This window comes from Monodelphis domestica, chromosome 6 (genome assembly GCF_027887165.1).
Source record: "Monodelphis domestica isolate mMonDom1 chromosome 6, mMonDom1.pri, whole genome shotgun sequence".
In the NCBI taxonomy this organism is placed as follows: domain Eukaryota; kingdom Metazoa; phylum Chordata; class Mammalia; order Didelphimorphia; family Didelphidae; genus Monodelphis; species Monodelphis domestica.
The window spans coordinates 62,500,908-62,519,244 of NC_077232.1; the positions used below are offsets into that span (position 1 = coordinate 62,500,908).

Below are 18,337 nucleotides of genomic sequence, written 5' to 3' on the forward strand. Positions count from 1 at the left end.
TGTAGTGTGTCGGGCGGAGGGGAAGGTACCTAACATGGGAGCATGATAGAAAAGTCAGTCAGAGAAGTCCTAATACTTTGGGACTTCCCAGACTATTGCATGACCAGGTGAGAATGAGATTGTCTGATCTAAGCTCTCTGCTTAAATGAGGGTTTGGAATTCACATCCCTCTCCCACTCCCCCATTAATGAGGCATGGTGGAGACGTCAGAAAAGTCCCAAAGTAGTTCAGCCAGGTGAGAAATGAGGGGATGCTCCCTGCCTTTGGATGCTGTGACCCTACTTTGGCCTTGTTCTTCTCCTGCCTTTCCAGTTTACCTGTCACCCTTTTTGTCTCACTTGTTTTGCTCCTGTCCCAAGTGGATGTCTCCCAGTATTCTTTCCTTCCTGTATTCTCTCTTAGTAACCTCATCCACTCTCAATTTCAGCTTATTCTGATTGCACGAAGTACATTTCCAGCCTTTATTTTCCTGAAACCTTTCCCTGTACTGTTGGTAATCCAAAGTCATTCTGCCATTATCTAGGGCTGGAAACCTTGGGCTCATCCTTGACTGTTTCTTCTCTGTCATCTCGGGGATAGATAATCATCACATCCTTGTAACTTTTTCATTTGAAAGGTTTCTTTCCTAAATTGTCACTTTTTTACTCATCTCACTTGCTGCCAGCCTACTCCTGACTCCTGTATTACTAAAATGGATCATTTCCTCCCTGGTATCTCTGAGCCTAGTCTTTCCTCTATTCAGTTTTACATGCCACAATCAGAGCATTTCTTCTGAAAATACTATTTTCAATATCGCCAAAACCTCCAGTGACTCCATTACGTATCTCATCCAATCTGAATTCTGCTGTATTTCCAAGGCCCTACATAATCAGATCCTACTGTAAATATTTCGCCTTATTTCCTACCACTCCATTATGCAAATATCCCTTTTGCCTCTATAAATCCAATACTTTTCTTGTTCATTTGGGTCTTCCCACATGCTTTCCCTCTGACCTCTATCTGGCCATATCCCACCAGTTATTCAAAGATTGATTAGGCCTTCTCCAGGAAGGCTTCTCCACTTATTTCAGCCTGAGTGCTCTCCCCCTTTATCAAGCATCAGATACCTTCTGAATTAGTACCATGGTGTTTAGCATTTAATATTTCTGTAATTGTTTCACATAGTGATGACTGCAGCAGAGATGGGTCAGGAAGAAGGGTGCTCCAAATCCCACTTCCCCAGGATGCTTTTCCATCTTTATCTGTTGTCCAGGGCAGCCTACCTTCTCCCTTTGGTCTTGATGCCACCAGCCCATATTTGGCCCTATGTTTCCACATGCAGCTCTCCTGAAGAAGGGAACACAGTTTCCCAATTTCATCCCTTTTCTATAGATCAAGGAGTCTTAACCTGTGATCTGTGGACAAATGTCAGGATGCCTCTGCACTTGGATGGGGAAAAAAAATTACATCTTTATCTTCACTAACCTTGAACTGAAATTTAGCATTTCCTTCAGTTGTTTAAAAAATGTTATTTGTAAAGGGATCTATAGAATTCATTAGACTGCCAGAGGGGTCTAGTACACAAAAAAGTAAAAGAACACCTGCTGTCAGGACTGAGATCTGTATATTACTATTCCTTAGATTTTTTCCATAGATTTTTCTGCTGCTAATTATAGAGAAACATAGAGTATTTTAAAATAAACAAAAGAAGAAACCAATAAGAAGCCTCCAAAACATCTACGACTCAATAGCCTCTTGCTAGTCATTTCTTACTTGGCATAAGACTTAGTAGTGGTTTTGCTGTTCAAAGTGTATGCAGTTTTATAGCCCTTTGGGCATAGTTACAAATGGTTCTCCAAAGTGATTGGATCAGTTCACAATTTCACCAAAGAGCATTAGTGTCCCAATTTTTCCACACCCCTTCCAACAATTGTCGTTCTCTTTTTCTGACATATTAACCAATCTGATAGGTATGAGGTGGTACCTCAGAGTTGTTTTAATTTGTATTTCTCTAATAATGAGTGATTTAGAGCACTTTTAATGACTATAGATAGCTTTGATTTCTTCTTCTGAAAATTGCCAATTCATATCCTTTGATAGCTTGTCAATTGGGGACAGCCAAGTGTTAACCATTTCTATTGCTTGCATATCTCAGCATTGCAGGAAGTGTTGCCGAGAGCTATGACACAGAGAGTGGCTTTGAGGATTCAGAGAACAGTGACATCGCCAATTCTGTTGTGCGTTTCATTACCCGGTTTATTGATAAAGTTTGTACTGAGAGTGGAGTTACTCAGGATCACATCAAGAGCCTTCACTGCATGATACCAGGTAACAGCCATGCAGATTTTTCAGACTTCTGAATTTTTTAATTACCTTTTTTGGTTTAATTACCTGTTGTTGTTGTTGTTGTTGTTATAGCTGCTTTGGTTCAACCCATGACTTATGAGTCATAGATCTAGAATTATAAAAGGAATCATTCCTCGATTTATAGATAGGGAGCCTGCAACCCTAAAGGTTAAGTGACTTGCCCAAAGTCACATTGCTCAGTAAATAAGCATACAAGCTAGGAGCCAGTCTAAGGTCCTTTGACTTCAGGGTCAGAACTTTTAGCCTCTCTGGTCAACACCTGAATAATCCATAGATTAAGTATTTACTCTTGCCCTACTCAAACACTGGGCTGAGTACCAGGATACAAAGACAAAAAAATAGTCCTTACTCTTGATGAATTCCTTTTCTGCTGGAGGAACAACAACTATGCACAAATTGATACAAAATATATACAAAATCAATATTAGATAATTTGGGGGGGGGGGGAGGAAGTCCAAACAGGTAACCATATGAGGAAAGACTTTCATGTAAGATAGGACATTTGAACTAAGGTTGAAGAAGGTGTCATAGATTCTAAACTGTAATATCTATTTAAATTTATTACTATTTTAAAATAGGATTTCAGAACTCATTTGTGTGTTTCTACTTCTTTTATGCCATTTTACCCTAAATACTCTGAATCCATCTAGGAATTGTAGCAATGCACATCGAGACCCTGGAGGCTGTTCATCGAGAGAGTAGAAGGCTCCCCCCAATCCAGAAGGTAATTTGACAGAAGGTGTGCTCTCCCCATAGTCAAATTTCTTTTGTATTTTGCAGCATATTCTTTTTCAAAGAGTGGCAGGTGATGACTGAGCCCTGGAGAGGTCATTCGATTCCTTTTTGGGGAATGACTTGCTCTGGCCCGTTGTTTGGCTGGCTTAGGAGAACAGACACAAGCAGCAGACTTACAGATAACCAAGGGAAGGGCTCTTATTGAAAGAGCTGGCCTGGCTGAATGGAAGCACTTTTCCCCACCTGAAGTGATCTGGGAACCCACAAACCAAATGATCATTTGGAAAGTCTCAGGCCCTCCACTCAACCAAAATTTAAGAACAGTGACCATACACATCCAGTTTCCAGAAATTTGGTCAAAGTAATCAGTTCCCTGAGATCTAGCTGCTCAGACCTGGTACTCACTCTCTGCCCATTCCTAGAGTCCCTGACCCTGAGCAACAGGTTTTTCATCATATAACTTGGGTCAAAATCAAACATTAAAATAGAGCCTTGTGGCTTATCTTTTTTATTGCCTTCCTTAAATCACTGTAGTGGATTCAGGGGCTCTTTCTAGGCCTGACTCCCCAGCACCTCCTCCAACCTGGATAATCTTGCAAAAACCATGATTCTAAACCTGCCTTGTTATTTGAGGTGTTGTAGCAATTCCAAGTGAAGCTTTATCAGTCGTGTGCACTAACTGAAAAACCACGTTGTTTCTGGAGTACTTAAATGCCCAGAGTTTGGTTGATAATACTATTTCTTTTCTCATTAGCCTAAGATTCTAAGACCCACCCTGCTTCCAGGAGAAGAAATAGTTTGTGAAGGCCTCCGTGTGCTACTCGATCCCGATGGAAGAGAGGAAGCTACAGGAGGACTTCTTGGAGGCCCCCACATCCTCCCTGCAGAAGGAGCGTTGTTTCTTACCACATACAGAATTCTGTTTAAAGGGACTCCTCATGACCAGCTAGGTATGGCTCACAAGATCCGAAAAATCCATGGCCACTAAAAGGTTATACAGATCTTTGAATCCAAACTGATATGATTAAAGCTATCATTTCATCAGGAGTGACTGTTGGGGGTGGTTTCGTTAGCTGTTGTTTGAGAGCAAGAACTGGTGTTCTATGAAGTCAGACGTTTCCCGATGCGCTTCGGCCTGTCAATAGCCAATCATTGATTAGACACTTTCATATCATTTCAGGAATCTTATATACCTTCCTAACAATAAATCACAAATGTATTTGTTCAAACAAGCATTAGTTCTTTTTGCTTAATGGGTTACTTCAGGACTAGTAAGATCTGCAGATGGACCAAGCAGCCAGCCATCTATTTGGTGTGGTTAACTGGGTGCCAAGAACACTTCATTTCCTAAAATACTTCTGTTACTTACCTCGAGTGAAACTGGAAGTTCCCACGATCCATCTTATTACTGACCTGCTGGCTCTGGAATCTCAGTATCTTAGCCTAAAGGAGCTTTGTTCTCAATTTCATCCTATGATGCCACACTTTTGCAAGGAAAATAATGGAAGGGGTCTTTTTTTTCCTAATTATTATCTGATGCTTTAATTAATTTCTCACTTTTTAAGTTTTTCTCTTTTGAGTATATTGAATTAGCTTGAATGTTCCTTATTAATAATTGGGATCCCAAAATTATAATTGGGGATCAATCAATGAGCATTTATTAATTGCCTATAGATGACAAGAATAACGAACATTTCTATAGCCCTTTACAAAATTTATACAAAGCACATTTTCGACATTATCTGTTGCATTTGATCCTCACAACAGCCCTGTGAGAATGCTGTCACAAGTATTCTCTTGATTTTACCTCTGAGGGAACTCAAAGGAGTCAGAAGAAATTAAGTAACTTGATCAAACACACACAGCTTGTCAGTAGCCAATGGGCAGCTGAGTCTTCTGGTCCCAACTCCAGGGCTCACCCTGCTGTATCCATTGCAGGTGCTTTTGTCTGTAGTTCCAGTCCTGGGAATGACTGGGGCCGTGATGAGGTTGACTAACAACTTGGCAGGTGAGGCCCCCGGAGAAGGCAGGCTAAACAGTGGGCGCAGAGCTTGAGGCACACTCGTTGTTGCTTATTTCATTCTCGGGATTATCACAAGGACCAACTGAGATGGTGGGCACAAAGCCCTCAAAAATGAGTGGTCATTGTGGTAGTTGTACAGTTGAACGAATGGCATTTGCACTTCCCCACTAATGTCTCTCTATCTTTTCTCAGGCCCATATTAGTCATGTGCTACACTGCATTTTCCAAACACGCTCGATAATTCTGAGCCTCGTTTAGAAGGATGCATTCCTAGAGGTGTCTTTCCTCCCAGTGCAGAATGGCTAGAGTCATCTATACTCCCTCAGCTCATTTCCCTTGTAATGCTCTGCAACGTTATTAAGACAGGTGGCTCAAATTAGATTTGCCAATTGTAATTACCAAATAGATGTTTTCACTTTGCCTACCTTTAACCTTGCCCTCATAAGCATGCTGCTTTAACTCACTTCTTTGACTGGTTGGGAGGACCTAATATCAGGCTTAATCCTTAAACATAAAGGAGTCTTTCAAGTAAAGCAATGATTCATGTTTAATCTTAGCAGCCCCAGTGTTCTCATCACCACCATTATGCTCTGTGATGCCCTGGTCTATCTAGGGAGGAACCTTTGGAGGAGTTTTTGCATCACATTTCTCTCTAGTCTTTGTGGCGTTTGTGTTGCTTTTATTTTTTTTAAACCCTTACCTTCCATCTTGGAGTCAATACTGTGTATTGGCTCCAAGGCAGAAGAGTGGTAAGGGCTAGGCAATGGGAGTTAAGTGGCTTGCTGGTAAGGGTCTGAGGCCAGATTTGAACCTAGGACCTCCCATCTCTAGGCCTGGCTCTCAATCCACTGAGCTACCCAGCTACCCCCTATGTTGCTTTTAACCTAGATATTGCCTTTAAACCTCTATGTGTTTCAAAGATTAGCAAATTATAATCATTTAGCATCTCAATTCACAGCCATAGTTGCGCCCAATTTACTGGCCAGATTGGAGTGGGAGGGCAGTATAGCAGAAGGAAATCTGGCCCTGGAAACAGAATACCCAGAGTCTGACCAAACTTTGCCAGTAACATGCAGCATCCCTCTGAGCAGCAACCGTGGTTCTCAGGGTCCTCTTCTGTACAATGAGAAGATTAGAGTCGATGGTCATATCCCTTCTAGCTCTGACATGCCACATTCAGTGATTCAGTGTCATCTTGTGTTTCAACCACTTTAACAAAGAATATGCTTTATTAAAGGGTATTAAAACCGATCATAGTTCTGGGTAGAAGGGGGAGAGCTGTATTATATAGTGAGGAATATAGATTGACAGAGAATCGGATGATAACAAGAAAATTTTACTTAAATATTATTAAAATAGGCATTAAAATGAGTTACTTCAGTATGAACAGATGTGCCAATGACTGTCGACAAAAGACAGAAGCCTCTCACAGCTGTCTTCTTGGCATATGAATATGTGTAAAGGACTTTTATGCCTGAGAGTCCATTTAAGTCTTGTCTTCTCCTTTACAGAGCCATTTATTTTCTGTGCTCCAAAACTTTAGTAGGAATTTATAGTAGACTTTGGCAGTAACTGTGTAACTGCTTCGGAGATATGGATTTTGTCATTTCCAGACAAAGGTTTAGTGGAGACCACAGGAAATAACCAATTAGCCCTTGCCCATAACTGAGCCTAAATGTTTTCTTTTTCAGTTTCTTTTTCTTATTGTTCCCACTTTTTAGGAAGATTATTTCATTTTTGTCTTTGTAACCTCAGAAGTTAGTGCAGTGTCTGATGCATAGCAAGTACGTAATATTGGTTCTTATTGGTTACTTTGTTGTAAAGAGTGTTTATTTCCTTGAAATTGAGATTGGGATAAAGATATAGTGTCTTTTGTGTCATTGGTCACATAGGAACAAAGGGGGATGGGGGGAGTGAATGCTGGAACCTGAGCCCTACATAAATCAGGAAAATTAACTGCATAATAGTTAATATCTCTCACATAAGTCTGGGTTCTTCAAAAACTCAAATACACATATATATGGGATAAAAAATGAGCACCCAGTGCCACCCACTCAAATAAAAAAAAACACAAGGAGTCAGAAAGTGACAGTAGAAGAGACAAAAGTTTATTTCTTTTCCTCATGAGGAAAGGTAAATTCCCTAGTGGCAAATGCAATGCCTGGGTGCAAATACAAACATTTTACAGGTTCCTGATGCAAGACTTCCCCCCCCTTCCTCCTCTGTCCAATCCCCACTGTCTGGAGGCCAGGACTTACAATCGAGGTGTGAAGTCTACCCCAATCAGAAAATATCACCCTGACATTTTCAAGGATGAGAAGAGATAAGGAGGCAGCTACAGCTGGCTGAGTCTCCTCGTGTCTTGAGCCCTAATGATGCCCTTGAAGTGAGATAAAAAGTCTGATCCTAGACTTCCTTAAAGCTAAAAACAGACATATTTACACATTTCATTCCTATAAGCTGAGTGCTTTACTTTGAGAATATTGAGGATGTAAACTAGATGCTTTGCCTTGAGGAGGACATTCTGAATTTTATCTCATTCACATATTTCATCATTTTAGAAGGAATTTCTAAGGAATCAAATCTGACCCAGAAGTCTCTTAGGCAAAAAAGGAGTTAGCAAGTTTGCTGTTTCAAAAGCCTAGGAAGTTAAGAAAACTGTGAACATTATAAGACAATTGCCACAGACATTTCCGTGCTTTAGGGGAGTTAATGAGGGCTTCATTTACCTTGTTTCATTTGACTTTCATAATAGATCTGTGAGGGAAACAGCCAGCTGTGTCCATTTTACAGATGAGGAAAACTAAAACCCAAATGCGGAGGGACTTCTCTGCCCCAGGTGAGGCAGCAAATGGCACAGCTGTACTCCTAGACCTTCTTAACTCTCTATAGTTTCCCCCTTGGACATCTCTGTTCAGCAACAGGACAATGGGCAAGGCCCAAGGAGGTCTGGAGGACACAGGCAGGACAGAGGGAACTTGATGAACTATATTTGTGGGGTCTGAAACACAGACAAAGGTTTCACTGACCTTTGAAAGTATGGTACACTAGGCAGAGCCCTGGATCTGGAGTGAAGAAAAACCTAAGTAAAATTCTTCCTCCAACACTAGCTGCATAACCAGAACAAAGCACAACCTATGTCAGCCTCAGTCTTTTCATCTGTCAAATGGGGATAATAATAGCCCTTCTCTCACAGGGATATTATGTGGATCAAATGAGATAACCCATGTAAAGTCAGTCAGTCAATAAATATTTATTAAGCACATACCAGGCACTGTGGCAAGTGCTGCAAATACAGAGAAAGGCAAAAGGCATTTCCTAATGTCAAGGAGCTTATAGTTGAATGGGAGAGACCGCTTCTGAACAACTCTGTACAAACAAGTATATACAGATAAATAGGAGATAATCCACAGAAGAAAGGCACTAGCATTGAGAGGAATAAGGAAAGGCTTAGGATTTTAGCTAGAACTTGAAAGAAGCCAGGGAAGTCGGGAAGCAGAGATAAGAAGGGAGAACAATTGCAGGCATGAGGAGCAGCCAGTGTAAATGCCCATAGTTGGGAGATGGAGAATCTTATCTGAGGAATAAAAAGGAGCCAGTGTCACCGGATCACAGTATATATGGGTGAGGGAGCAAAGTATAAAAAGATTGGAAAGACAGAGTGGTGAGGAGGTCATTAAAAGCCAGGCAGAGGATTTTATGTATGTTAGGTAGTCACGCAAGTTTGAGTAGGGAGCTAACAGAGGGAGACTGGACTTCTTTTTTTCCCACATTTTATAAAACCAAATAAAACAAGCATTTCCACATACAAAGAAAAAGAAAATTGTACATGAACAAATTCAAAATCTCTTATATGTTTAGCTTCCTTTTCTTCATATCTACATATAAATCCCATACACGAATGTCCCAGTCCCTCCCCACATCTCAGAAGGTATCATCCAGGAGACCAACTGATCATACAAATTAAATCTTTCATGTTTTCACCTTTCAACTCACTCTCTGGGGGTAACATTGACAATTTATTCTTCTAGTATTAATCCTGTATAATGTTCTCCTGGTTCTACTCATTTCACTGTTCTTTATCCCATGTAGTTTTTTTTAAGTTTTTTTTTTTAATTAGACTGCTCATTGCTTCTTATGGCACAGTAATATGCCATCACAATCATATACCACAATTTGTTTAGCCACTTCTCATTTGTTAGGCATCCCCTCAATTTCCAGTTTTTTGCCACCACAAAAAAAAAAAAAACTACTATAAATATTTTGGAACATATAGGTTCTTTTCCTTTTTCCCTGATCTCCTTAGGAAACAGACCCAGCAATGGTATTGCTGGGTCAAAGGGTATATACAGTTTTATAACTATGGGTATAATTCCAAATTGTTCTCCAAAATGATTAGACCAATTCACAATTCCATCATTAGTTCCCCATTTTTCCACATCCCCTCCAACATTTGCCATGATCAATTTTAGCTAGTCATCATGTGTATGAGATATCTCAGAATTGTTTTGGTTTACATTTCTCTGGTCAGTAGTGATTTAAAGCATTTTTTCATACACCTATATATGGCCTTGATTACTTTATCTGAAAGTTGTTTGTTCATATCTTTTGCCCATTTATCAATTGGAGAATGGCTCTTATTCTTATAAATATGACAAAGTTCTTTATATATTTTAGATATGATCTCTCTTTGAGTGGCTGTGTACTAATTTTTTTCCCCAAGTCTTTGCTTTCCTTCTAATCTTGGTAACATTTGTTTTATTTGTCAAAAAAACTTTTCAATTCAATGTACTTAAAATTATCCATTTTATATTTCAAAATGCTCTCTCTCTCTTGCTGTCTCATAAATTCCTCTCCTATCCATAGATCTGATAGGTAATATGTTCCCTGTTCCAATTTATTTATGATATCTCCTTTTATGGAGATCATGTATCCATTTTGATTTTATCTTTAGTAAATACTGTAAGATACTGATTTTTACCTAGTTTCTGCCAAACTAACTTCCATTTATCCCAGAAATTTTTACCAGTGATTTCTTATCCAAAAAACCTGAATCTATGCTTCTAATAAACACAAAGTTACTATAATCTTTTATTGATGTTTTTTGTATTTCGGTTCTGTTCCATTGATCTACCATTCTATTTTTTAGCTATTACTAGATAGTTTTGATAATTACTGCTTTACCATACAATTTAAAATCTGGTACTGCTAGGCTTCCTTTATGTTTTTTTCCCATTAATTCTTTTAATATTCTTGATCTTTTGTTCTTCATGAATTTTGTTATTTTTTTCTAACTCAATAAAATAATTTTTGGTAATATAATTGGGATGTCAATAAATAAATAGTTTAGCTTGAGTAGGATTGTCATTTTAATTATATTGGCTCTGCCCATCTATTGAACATTACTTCCCTTACTTGTATAAAAAGTGTTTTATAATTATATTCACATAGTTCCTGGGTTGGTTTGTTAGGTATACTCCCAGATATTTTATTCTATCTGTGATTATTTTAAATGGACCATCTTTTTCTATCTCTTTTTACAAGACTTTGTTAGTAATATATAAAAATGCTGGTGATTTATATAGGTCTATTTTATACTCTGCTACTTTGCTAAAATTATTGATAGCTTCAACTAACTTTTTAACTAAGTCTCTAATACTTTACACATATACCATCATGTCATCTGCAAACAGAGATAATTTTATTATTTTTCTACCCGTTATGATTCCTTCAATTTCTTTTTCTTTTATTGCTATTGCTAGCATTTCTAATACTATGTTAAATAATATTGATGATAATGGACATCCTTGTTTCACTCCTGATCTTATTGAGAAGGCTTCTAGCTTCTCCCCATTACAAATAATACTTGCTGATGGTTTTAGGTAGATGCTTCATATTATTTTAAGAAAAAAATTCATTTATACCTATACTTTCCAGTGTTTTTAGTAGGAATGAGTGTTGTATCTTGTCAAAGGTTTTTCTGCTCTGTTGATAAAATCTTAAGGTTTTTGTTAATTTTGTTATTGATATTCTCAATTCTGTTAATAGTTTTCCTTATATTAAACCATCTCTGCATATTCCTGGTATTAATCCTGTTCAGTCTCAGTGTATTATCTTTGTGACATTTGTTGTAGCCTCCTAGCTACTACTTTATTTAGGATTTGTTTATCCATATTCTTTGATGAGATTGGTCTGTGATTTTCTTCCTCTGTTAATGCTTTTCCTGGTTTAAGTATAAGCACCATGTTTGTTTTATAAAAGGAATTTGGCAAACTCCTTCTTTACCTGTTATTTCAAATAATTTATTTAATATTGAATTAGTTGATCCTTTTGGTAGAATTCACTTGTAAATCCATCTGGTCCTGATGCTTTTTTCTTAGGATGTTCATATATGGATTGTTCAATTTCTTTTTTCTAAAATAGGTTTATTTAAATATCCTTTCTTGCTCTGATAGTCTAGGCAGTTTTTTTTTATGTAAGTTTTCTTCCATTTCTCTCACATTGTTAAATTTGTTTTCATGTAATTGAGCAAAATAACTTCTAAAAGTTGCTCTAACTTCATCTTCATTAGCAGCATATTCACTCTTTTCATCTTTAATGCTAGTGATTTGCTTTTCTTCTTTTTTATCAGATTTACCAATGCTTTATCAGTTTTGTTGGGGGGGGGGGTCCATAAAACCAGCTCCTAGATTCATTCATTAATTCAATAGTTTTCCTACATTCAGTTTTATTGATCTCACCTTTAATTTTTAGGATTTCTAATTTGGTATTTAGTTGGGAATTTTTACTTTGTTCTTTTTTGAGATCTGGACTTTAGGAAGATCTCTATGATAGTTGAGTGGAGGGTAGACTGTAATTGGGGAGAAACTTGGGTCAGGGAGACCAACCAGTAGGCTATTACAGCATGAGGTGATGAGGGCCCTTTTCAATGTGCTGGCAGTATCCGAGGAGCAGCGCAAGAGATGTCATGAAGGTAAAAACAACAGGCCTTGGTAACAGTGTCTATGTGGGGTGAGAGAGTGACACCTAGGATTTGAGCTAGGGAGCCTTCAGTAGGAACATGGATTGACTCCTGCACGTGTCCCTTCCAGTGAGGTACGGTTAGTACGTGCTTGTGGACGCGACCTTATCTACCTGACTATTTAAACTCCTGGAAGCCCAAGATCTGAAACCAGAAGCCCTGATGAGGAGTGGCACCTCCCTGTCTGGGGCTGTCTGGGGGCAGCGTAACACACGGGAATTTTCACAAAAGAAATACCTCTGTGCCTCGGGGAATAGGATTTTCAGTCATCGGTATCATGTCTGTTTATGAAAAGTCTGATTATAAAGTGTTCCTCATTGTTGCCCTATGTAGCCCTAGTCACCTGCTGGCCTGGCCCACCATTCTTCCTGACTTGTCTGGAGCCAAGCCCTTCGTCCCGACTCGGGCAGATCCTTTTGGAATTGAAGTCTATAGCCTACATGATTAATCACGTAAAACGCAAGCCCCTCTTGGCTTTACTCCAGGAGCTCTTGACCTTTTCGGTGGCGTGGTATGGCCCCCTTGAGCAATCTAATGAAGCCTGTGGAGCCCTTTGCCACATAGTGCTTTTAAATAAGCAAGGGAAGTGCTAAATTTCAATCAGAAGTTAGTTTTCAAAAAAAAAGATGGAATTTTTTTCCCCATCTGAATTCATAATCTCCCTACAATCTATCTGTGGACACTCGGGTTCAGGACCCCTATTTTACACAAACATTAAAACATCTGAGGCCTTATTTAATTATTTGACAAAGCCTTTCACGTCCACCAACTAATTTGATCCCCATGACACCTCTATGAGGCATGTAGTGCAAATAATATTATCTCCATTTTAGCTCAGTACCTGGCACATAGTAGGCGCTTAATAAATATTCATTGACTAATTGATAGATGAGGAAATTGAAGCCCAGAGAAGAGTAGAGACTCATCCAAGTCCCCCAGTAAGTGACAGATCCAGGGTCTCCCAACTCTTTCCATGCCGCAATGCTGGGTTAAGCCCCTGCTGACCTCCGACCTGCTGTTCTATGGGCCTGGCACTAACTGGGCTTGGGATGGAGGGGGATGTCAGAGCAATCCCTAGAAGGGCTGAGAACCAGTCTGCAAATAAAATAGAGAGCGGTATTCTCTCTTCATCACTTCTTCTCCAGGAAAGTATCTGAAAGCCAGTCGTGTCCCTGATGGACTAACGCAGTGTCTGTGTTCTGTCTTAGTTGGTGAGCAGACTGTCATGCGGAGCTTCCCCATAGCCTCCATCATCAAGGAGAAGAAGATCACTGTCCCAAACCAGCTGCAGCAGAACATGCAGGAAGGGATGCAGATCACTTCGGCCTCATTCCAGGTACCAGGAAGGGGATGGCCTGGCGACGTTTCCAAGTGAGGCACCACTCAGACCAGGCCATGCTCACCTGCTGGGGTCAGGGGGAATTCAACAGGGATACAAAGGTAAAAAAATGGCACGTTCCTCTGCCTCCCACTTCCCCAGGACAGCTTAGTCTTTTAGGGGAGAGGTGACACAGACAGAAATGTGTATGACGTACGGTAGGAAATGTGAGGATGGAGTAAACACTTTGGGTTCATTGAGGTTTGGGGGAAGTACTGTCCAGGGAAGGCTTCATGAAGGAAATAACCCTTGAGTCTGATGGAAATAGTAGCTGGGGTTTATGGAGAGCTTGAAGATTTGCAAAAGCCTTTACAAATAGGATCACATTTTGTCCTCACAACACCCTTGGGCGGGAGGTCTTATTATTCCCATTTATCGATGAGGGAACTGCAGCAGAGAGAGCGGAAGGGACTTGCCCAGAGTCACATAGCCAATAAGCATCTGAGCCTAGATTTGTGCTCAGATATTCCTGGCTCTGGGTCAGGATAGTGATCCACTGAAACATCTAGCTGCCTCAAAGGCCTTGAAGGAAAACAAAAGATTCAGTAGGCAGAGAAAGTTGAGAGAGCATTCCAGACATGGAAGCCAGGCTGCACTCATTTTGGAGCCAGGAAAAGGTGGAATAAGGGTGGAGAACAACAAGGAGTCCATGATGATTTGAATGTAGAGCTTATGAGGAAAACTGGGAGATAAGGCTGAAATGTTGGTCAGATCTGGATTGTGGCAAGCCCTGAATCCTTTAGTCCATGGGGAACCATTGAAAGTTTAAGAAAATGACTCTAGAAGCTATATAGACTTCATATTGGAAAGGTGGGGGGCTAGGGGCAGTCCCCTTAAAAGGTGCCCAAAGTCTTGAAAACAGGAGCACAAAAAATGAAACTATTGATAGTGTGGAGGGTGAGAGAGTAATCCAAAGCAAAAATCTTCAAGACATATTGAGAGCCAAGCCTAATGGAAGGTAACCTTGGAGACATTGCAACAAACTCTATGGCCCCATGGCCAAACTCCATGTGGGGATAATCATTTTCCTTGTAGTAAGAGACTGTGGTTTCAATTAGGGAAAGTATGCAGGGAATCATGGATTCAAGGTTTCATTTACTCAAAGGAGAAATCCTGTTTACAGATTTTGTGCTGCAAAACAACACATTTCCCCTCACTTTCTCTTGGGGTGACTTTTAAGTTTCTATGACCTCGGAATCCTCAAGATAACATAGTTTGATTAGGATTAGTCAGAGGAAGTTAAAGTGGAAATGAGGCCTTAGAATAATCTTCTTCCAAAAAGCCTCGACTCAGTCCCAATTCTTCATGACAGCTTTGTGAGATGTGACACTGTTGACATGATTCCTTCTTAGGTTAAAAAAAAAAAATCCTTTCCTTCTATCTTGGAATCTATACTAATATTGGGTCCAAGGCAGAAGAGAGGTAAGGGCTAGACAGTGGCGGTTAAGTAACTTGCTTGGAGTCACACAACTAGCAAGTGTCAAATTTGAACCCAGGACTTCCTGCTTCTAGGCCTGGCTCTCCATTCTCTGAACCACTTAACTGCCTCACTCCTCCTTGGGCTTTCAGGATGCCTCTCTTTCCTGGTTCTCATCCTATCTGTCTGACCACTCTTTAGTCTAATTTGCCAGATTATCGTACAGCCCCATCCTCCATACATGGATTTGCCCTGAGGCTTTCTCCTGGGTCCTCTTTTTTTTCTCTAAATTCTCTCTTGGTAATCTCTTCTGTTCTGTTCCCACAGCATCATTTATCACTTCTATTGAAATGATTCTCATGTGTGCCTCTTCAGCTCTCATCTCTCTCTTGAGCACTAGTCCTACATCACTTGCTCAGTCCCCAAAGGGTACCTGCACTTCCCGTAGGCATCTCAAATTCAGCATGTCACAAATAGAGCTCGAGGTCTTTTCCTTTAAAATTACACTTCTTCATAATTTTCCTACTTCTGTCACCATGACAGCACCATCACACCCTCTCATTCCATCTATCCAGCCAGGTTATAAGACTTTTAGTTCTATCTCCGTAAGATTTCTTGCTTCCATCCCCTTCTCACCATTCTCATATCCACCATCCTGCTTAAGGCCATCATCACTTCTTGCCCACTCGAATTCTTTCCTAATAGATGTCCCTTCTTCTAGCCTTCCGTCCCCAATCCATTTCACGTAACTGCCAAAGTGATATTCCAAAAGCCTTTCCAAGAGGAATCTGTGAGTCATCTGTTATTTTAGCTTCAATTTCCTTTTGTCTTCTGGTTTCATTTATATAAAGAATGTCAAGATTGGGATGATTTACTTATTCCAATAATATGTCCATTCACTGGTCACTGAACAAGGGTCTCACATTTAGAGCACCAATATTGGATGAATATTCACGTAGACACTCTAAAGACAGCAATCTTTAGCCCACTCTTCCCCATACTCCATCACTCTCATTGTCTCTGTAGAAGCAGAGGGTAGCCACGCAGTACAGAAGACCATTCTGTTTTGGTTTTTTACCCTGGGTACCATTACCAAAGAGTTCATCATCGAAAGGCAGCAATCTGGTGTTGAATCTGGCTTAGTCCTTCCTTAGGCTGCTTACTGGGAAACAAACGTAGGCCTGAGACTGGGACTGTGTTCTAAAAGGTTAGAGCCTTTCAGGGCCTGTCAGAGCTGGTGCCTCCCTGGCCCAGCCTTTGAGAAGCCAGTCACCTCTCCACAAAGATGATGCACTCAAGTTGGGATTCTTCTTTTTTTCCTCCAGTTCATTTTATTTTTTATTTTTAAATATTTTTCCATGGTTACAAGATTCGTTTTCTCTCCCCCCTCCCAGAGCTGACAAGCAATTCCACTGGGTTCTACATGGATTATCACTCCATACCTATTTCATTTTATTATTCATATTTATAATAAAGTAATCTTTTAAAACCAAAACCCCAAATCATATGCCCATATAAACAAGTGATAAATCATGTGTTTTCTACTGCATTTCTACTCCCACAGTTCTTTCTTTCAATGTGGGTAGTGTTGTCCTGGATCATTGCGTTATTAGTAGCAGAGTCGATTACATATGATTATCCACAATGTTTCTGTTACTGTGTATAATGTTCCCTTGGCTCTGCTCATGTCTCTCCACATCAGTTCATAGTTTCAACTGAGTTCCAAATTCATTTAAAAGTGTTACTGATTCAGAGTAACTTTCTCTGTCATGTCTTTTCTTAATAAATTCTAATGCTATCCAGCCATATAAAGGACAAGAAAATTTTCACCCTTAAGAGGGAGTCATTAGGAGGCAGGTAGGTGACTCAGTGGATTGAGAGGTAGGCCTACAAATAGGAGGTTCTGGGTTCCAGTCTGGCCTCAAACTCTTCCTAGCTGTTTGTCCCTGATGTAAACCTTGAAATTTCTCAGACTTGTGAATGTTAAGAATTTCCCCATTGGACTGGGAACATTCCCCATTTTGATGAGAAAACTTGCTATGGGAGGACCTCTACTCCACCTGTACTTAAGACTGCTTTAGGGGAGAAAAATCCTTGCTATGGGAGGACCTCTACTCTACCTGTACTTAAGACTGCTTTAGGGGAGAAAACTCCTTGCTAAACAATGAAAGTACTTGGACCCATGCTTATAATAAGGCAAGGAGTTCTTTGAGCCAGGCCTGTTTTTAGAATTGATACAATGAGCTGCTAGGTACCTAAAAGGGTTGGGCAAGTTTTCTCTTAATGAGATTAGTTGACTCAGCTGTGTTTTCACTGGTTCAGATTTACTGAGGAGATTAGTCAACACAGCAGCATTTTTTCTGGTTCAGACTTACTGAGGAGATTTGTCGACTTAGCAGGAATTCAGATGGGCAGTCCTTTGGAAAGCGTTTACAGTGATTGGTAGATGTAAGGACTTAGGGGAGGTGACATAGGAGAATAACCCCTATATAAGAGAAAGCAGAATCTCTTTAAAAAATCCTTTTGGAGGATCTCTGATGAGGATCGCTTGGGAAGAATCTCTTGAGAGGCTCTGGAGAAGGGAAGCTCTTGGAGGACATTCTCTAAGGAGGTCTCGCTAGAGCACCTCTGAGGGGACTCTGTTCCTCTGGAGGCTCTAGAGAGAGGCCCTTTGTAACAATCTCTGGCTGGAAGGCTCTTTAAGGAGGACTCTGGCTGGAACTCTCTCTGGTGAAATCAGCTGAGATGGAGCTGGCCTGGTGTCACTAGAATCCTTGCTTAGACAGACCTTGTGGTGAGTGTTAAAGGACTGACTGACTGATCTCTCTCTCTTAAGACTCAGGTCTAGGCCATGTTGGCTTAAGGCCCTTCATACTTATTTCCTTTTTCTCTCTTTCTCTCTTTTCTTTAATTCCACATTTGTATTAATTAAAATCTCTATAAAACCCAGTTGACTTGGGCATATTGAATAATTGGGAATATTTCCCTGACGACCACCTTATATTTGATTTAAAAACCAAAACACTGTAGTGAAACATATTTTCTGCGGTCACAATTTACTCACCCTCTCTTATATCTATCACAATTTACATCTTCCACTATTTTAATCACTACAGTTTAAGACATCAACCATTTTAAATCTAACACTGGGCAAATCACTTAACCCCCTTTGCCTAGCCCTTACCTCTCTTTGCCTTGGAACCAATACTTAATATTGATTCTAAAACAGAAGGTAATGGTTTAAAATAAAAGAAAGGGTCATTATATGTTTTAAAAAAAAAAGGAAACTACTGAACTATGGTGAACCCAGATCTCAGATCAGCTCTAAATGCTGTGCTGTGTTGAGATCCCAAAAAGAATGATGACTTATCTCAGCTAGTTAGTGCCAAAACCATACTTTCACCTGGTCTCCTGACG

General features: G+C 40.0%; 1 protein-coding gene across 6 annotated transcripts in view; it reads left to right on the top strand.

Moving 5' to 3' along the window:
- The window catches only part of SBF2 (SET binding factor 2), a 522,987-nt gene that overhangs the window by 429,652 nt on the left and 74,998 nt on the right, over window positions 1-18,337 (top strand). For all 6 annotated transcript variants that reach the window (XM_056802096.1, XM_056802098.1, XM_056802099.1 and 3 more), the window contains 4 exons: window positions 2,135-2,307; window positions 2,997-3,070; window positions 3,836-4,031; window positions 13,334-13,461. In XM_056802096.1, the coding sequence (XP_056658074.1) occupies window positions 2,135-2,307; window positions 2,997-3,070; window positions 3,836-4,031; window positions 13,334-13,461 (571 nt within the window). The remainder of the gene's footprint in view (window positions 1-2,134; window positions 2,308-2,996; window positions 3,071-3,835; window positions 4,032-13,333; window positions 13,462-18,337) is intronic.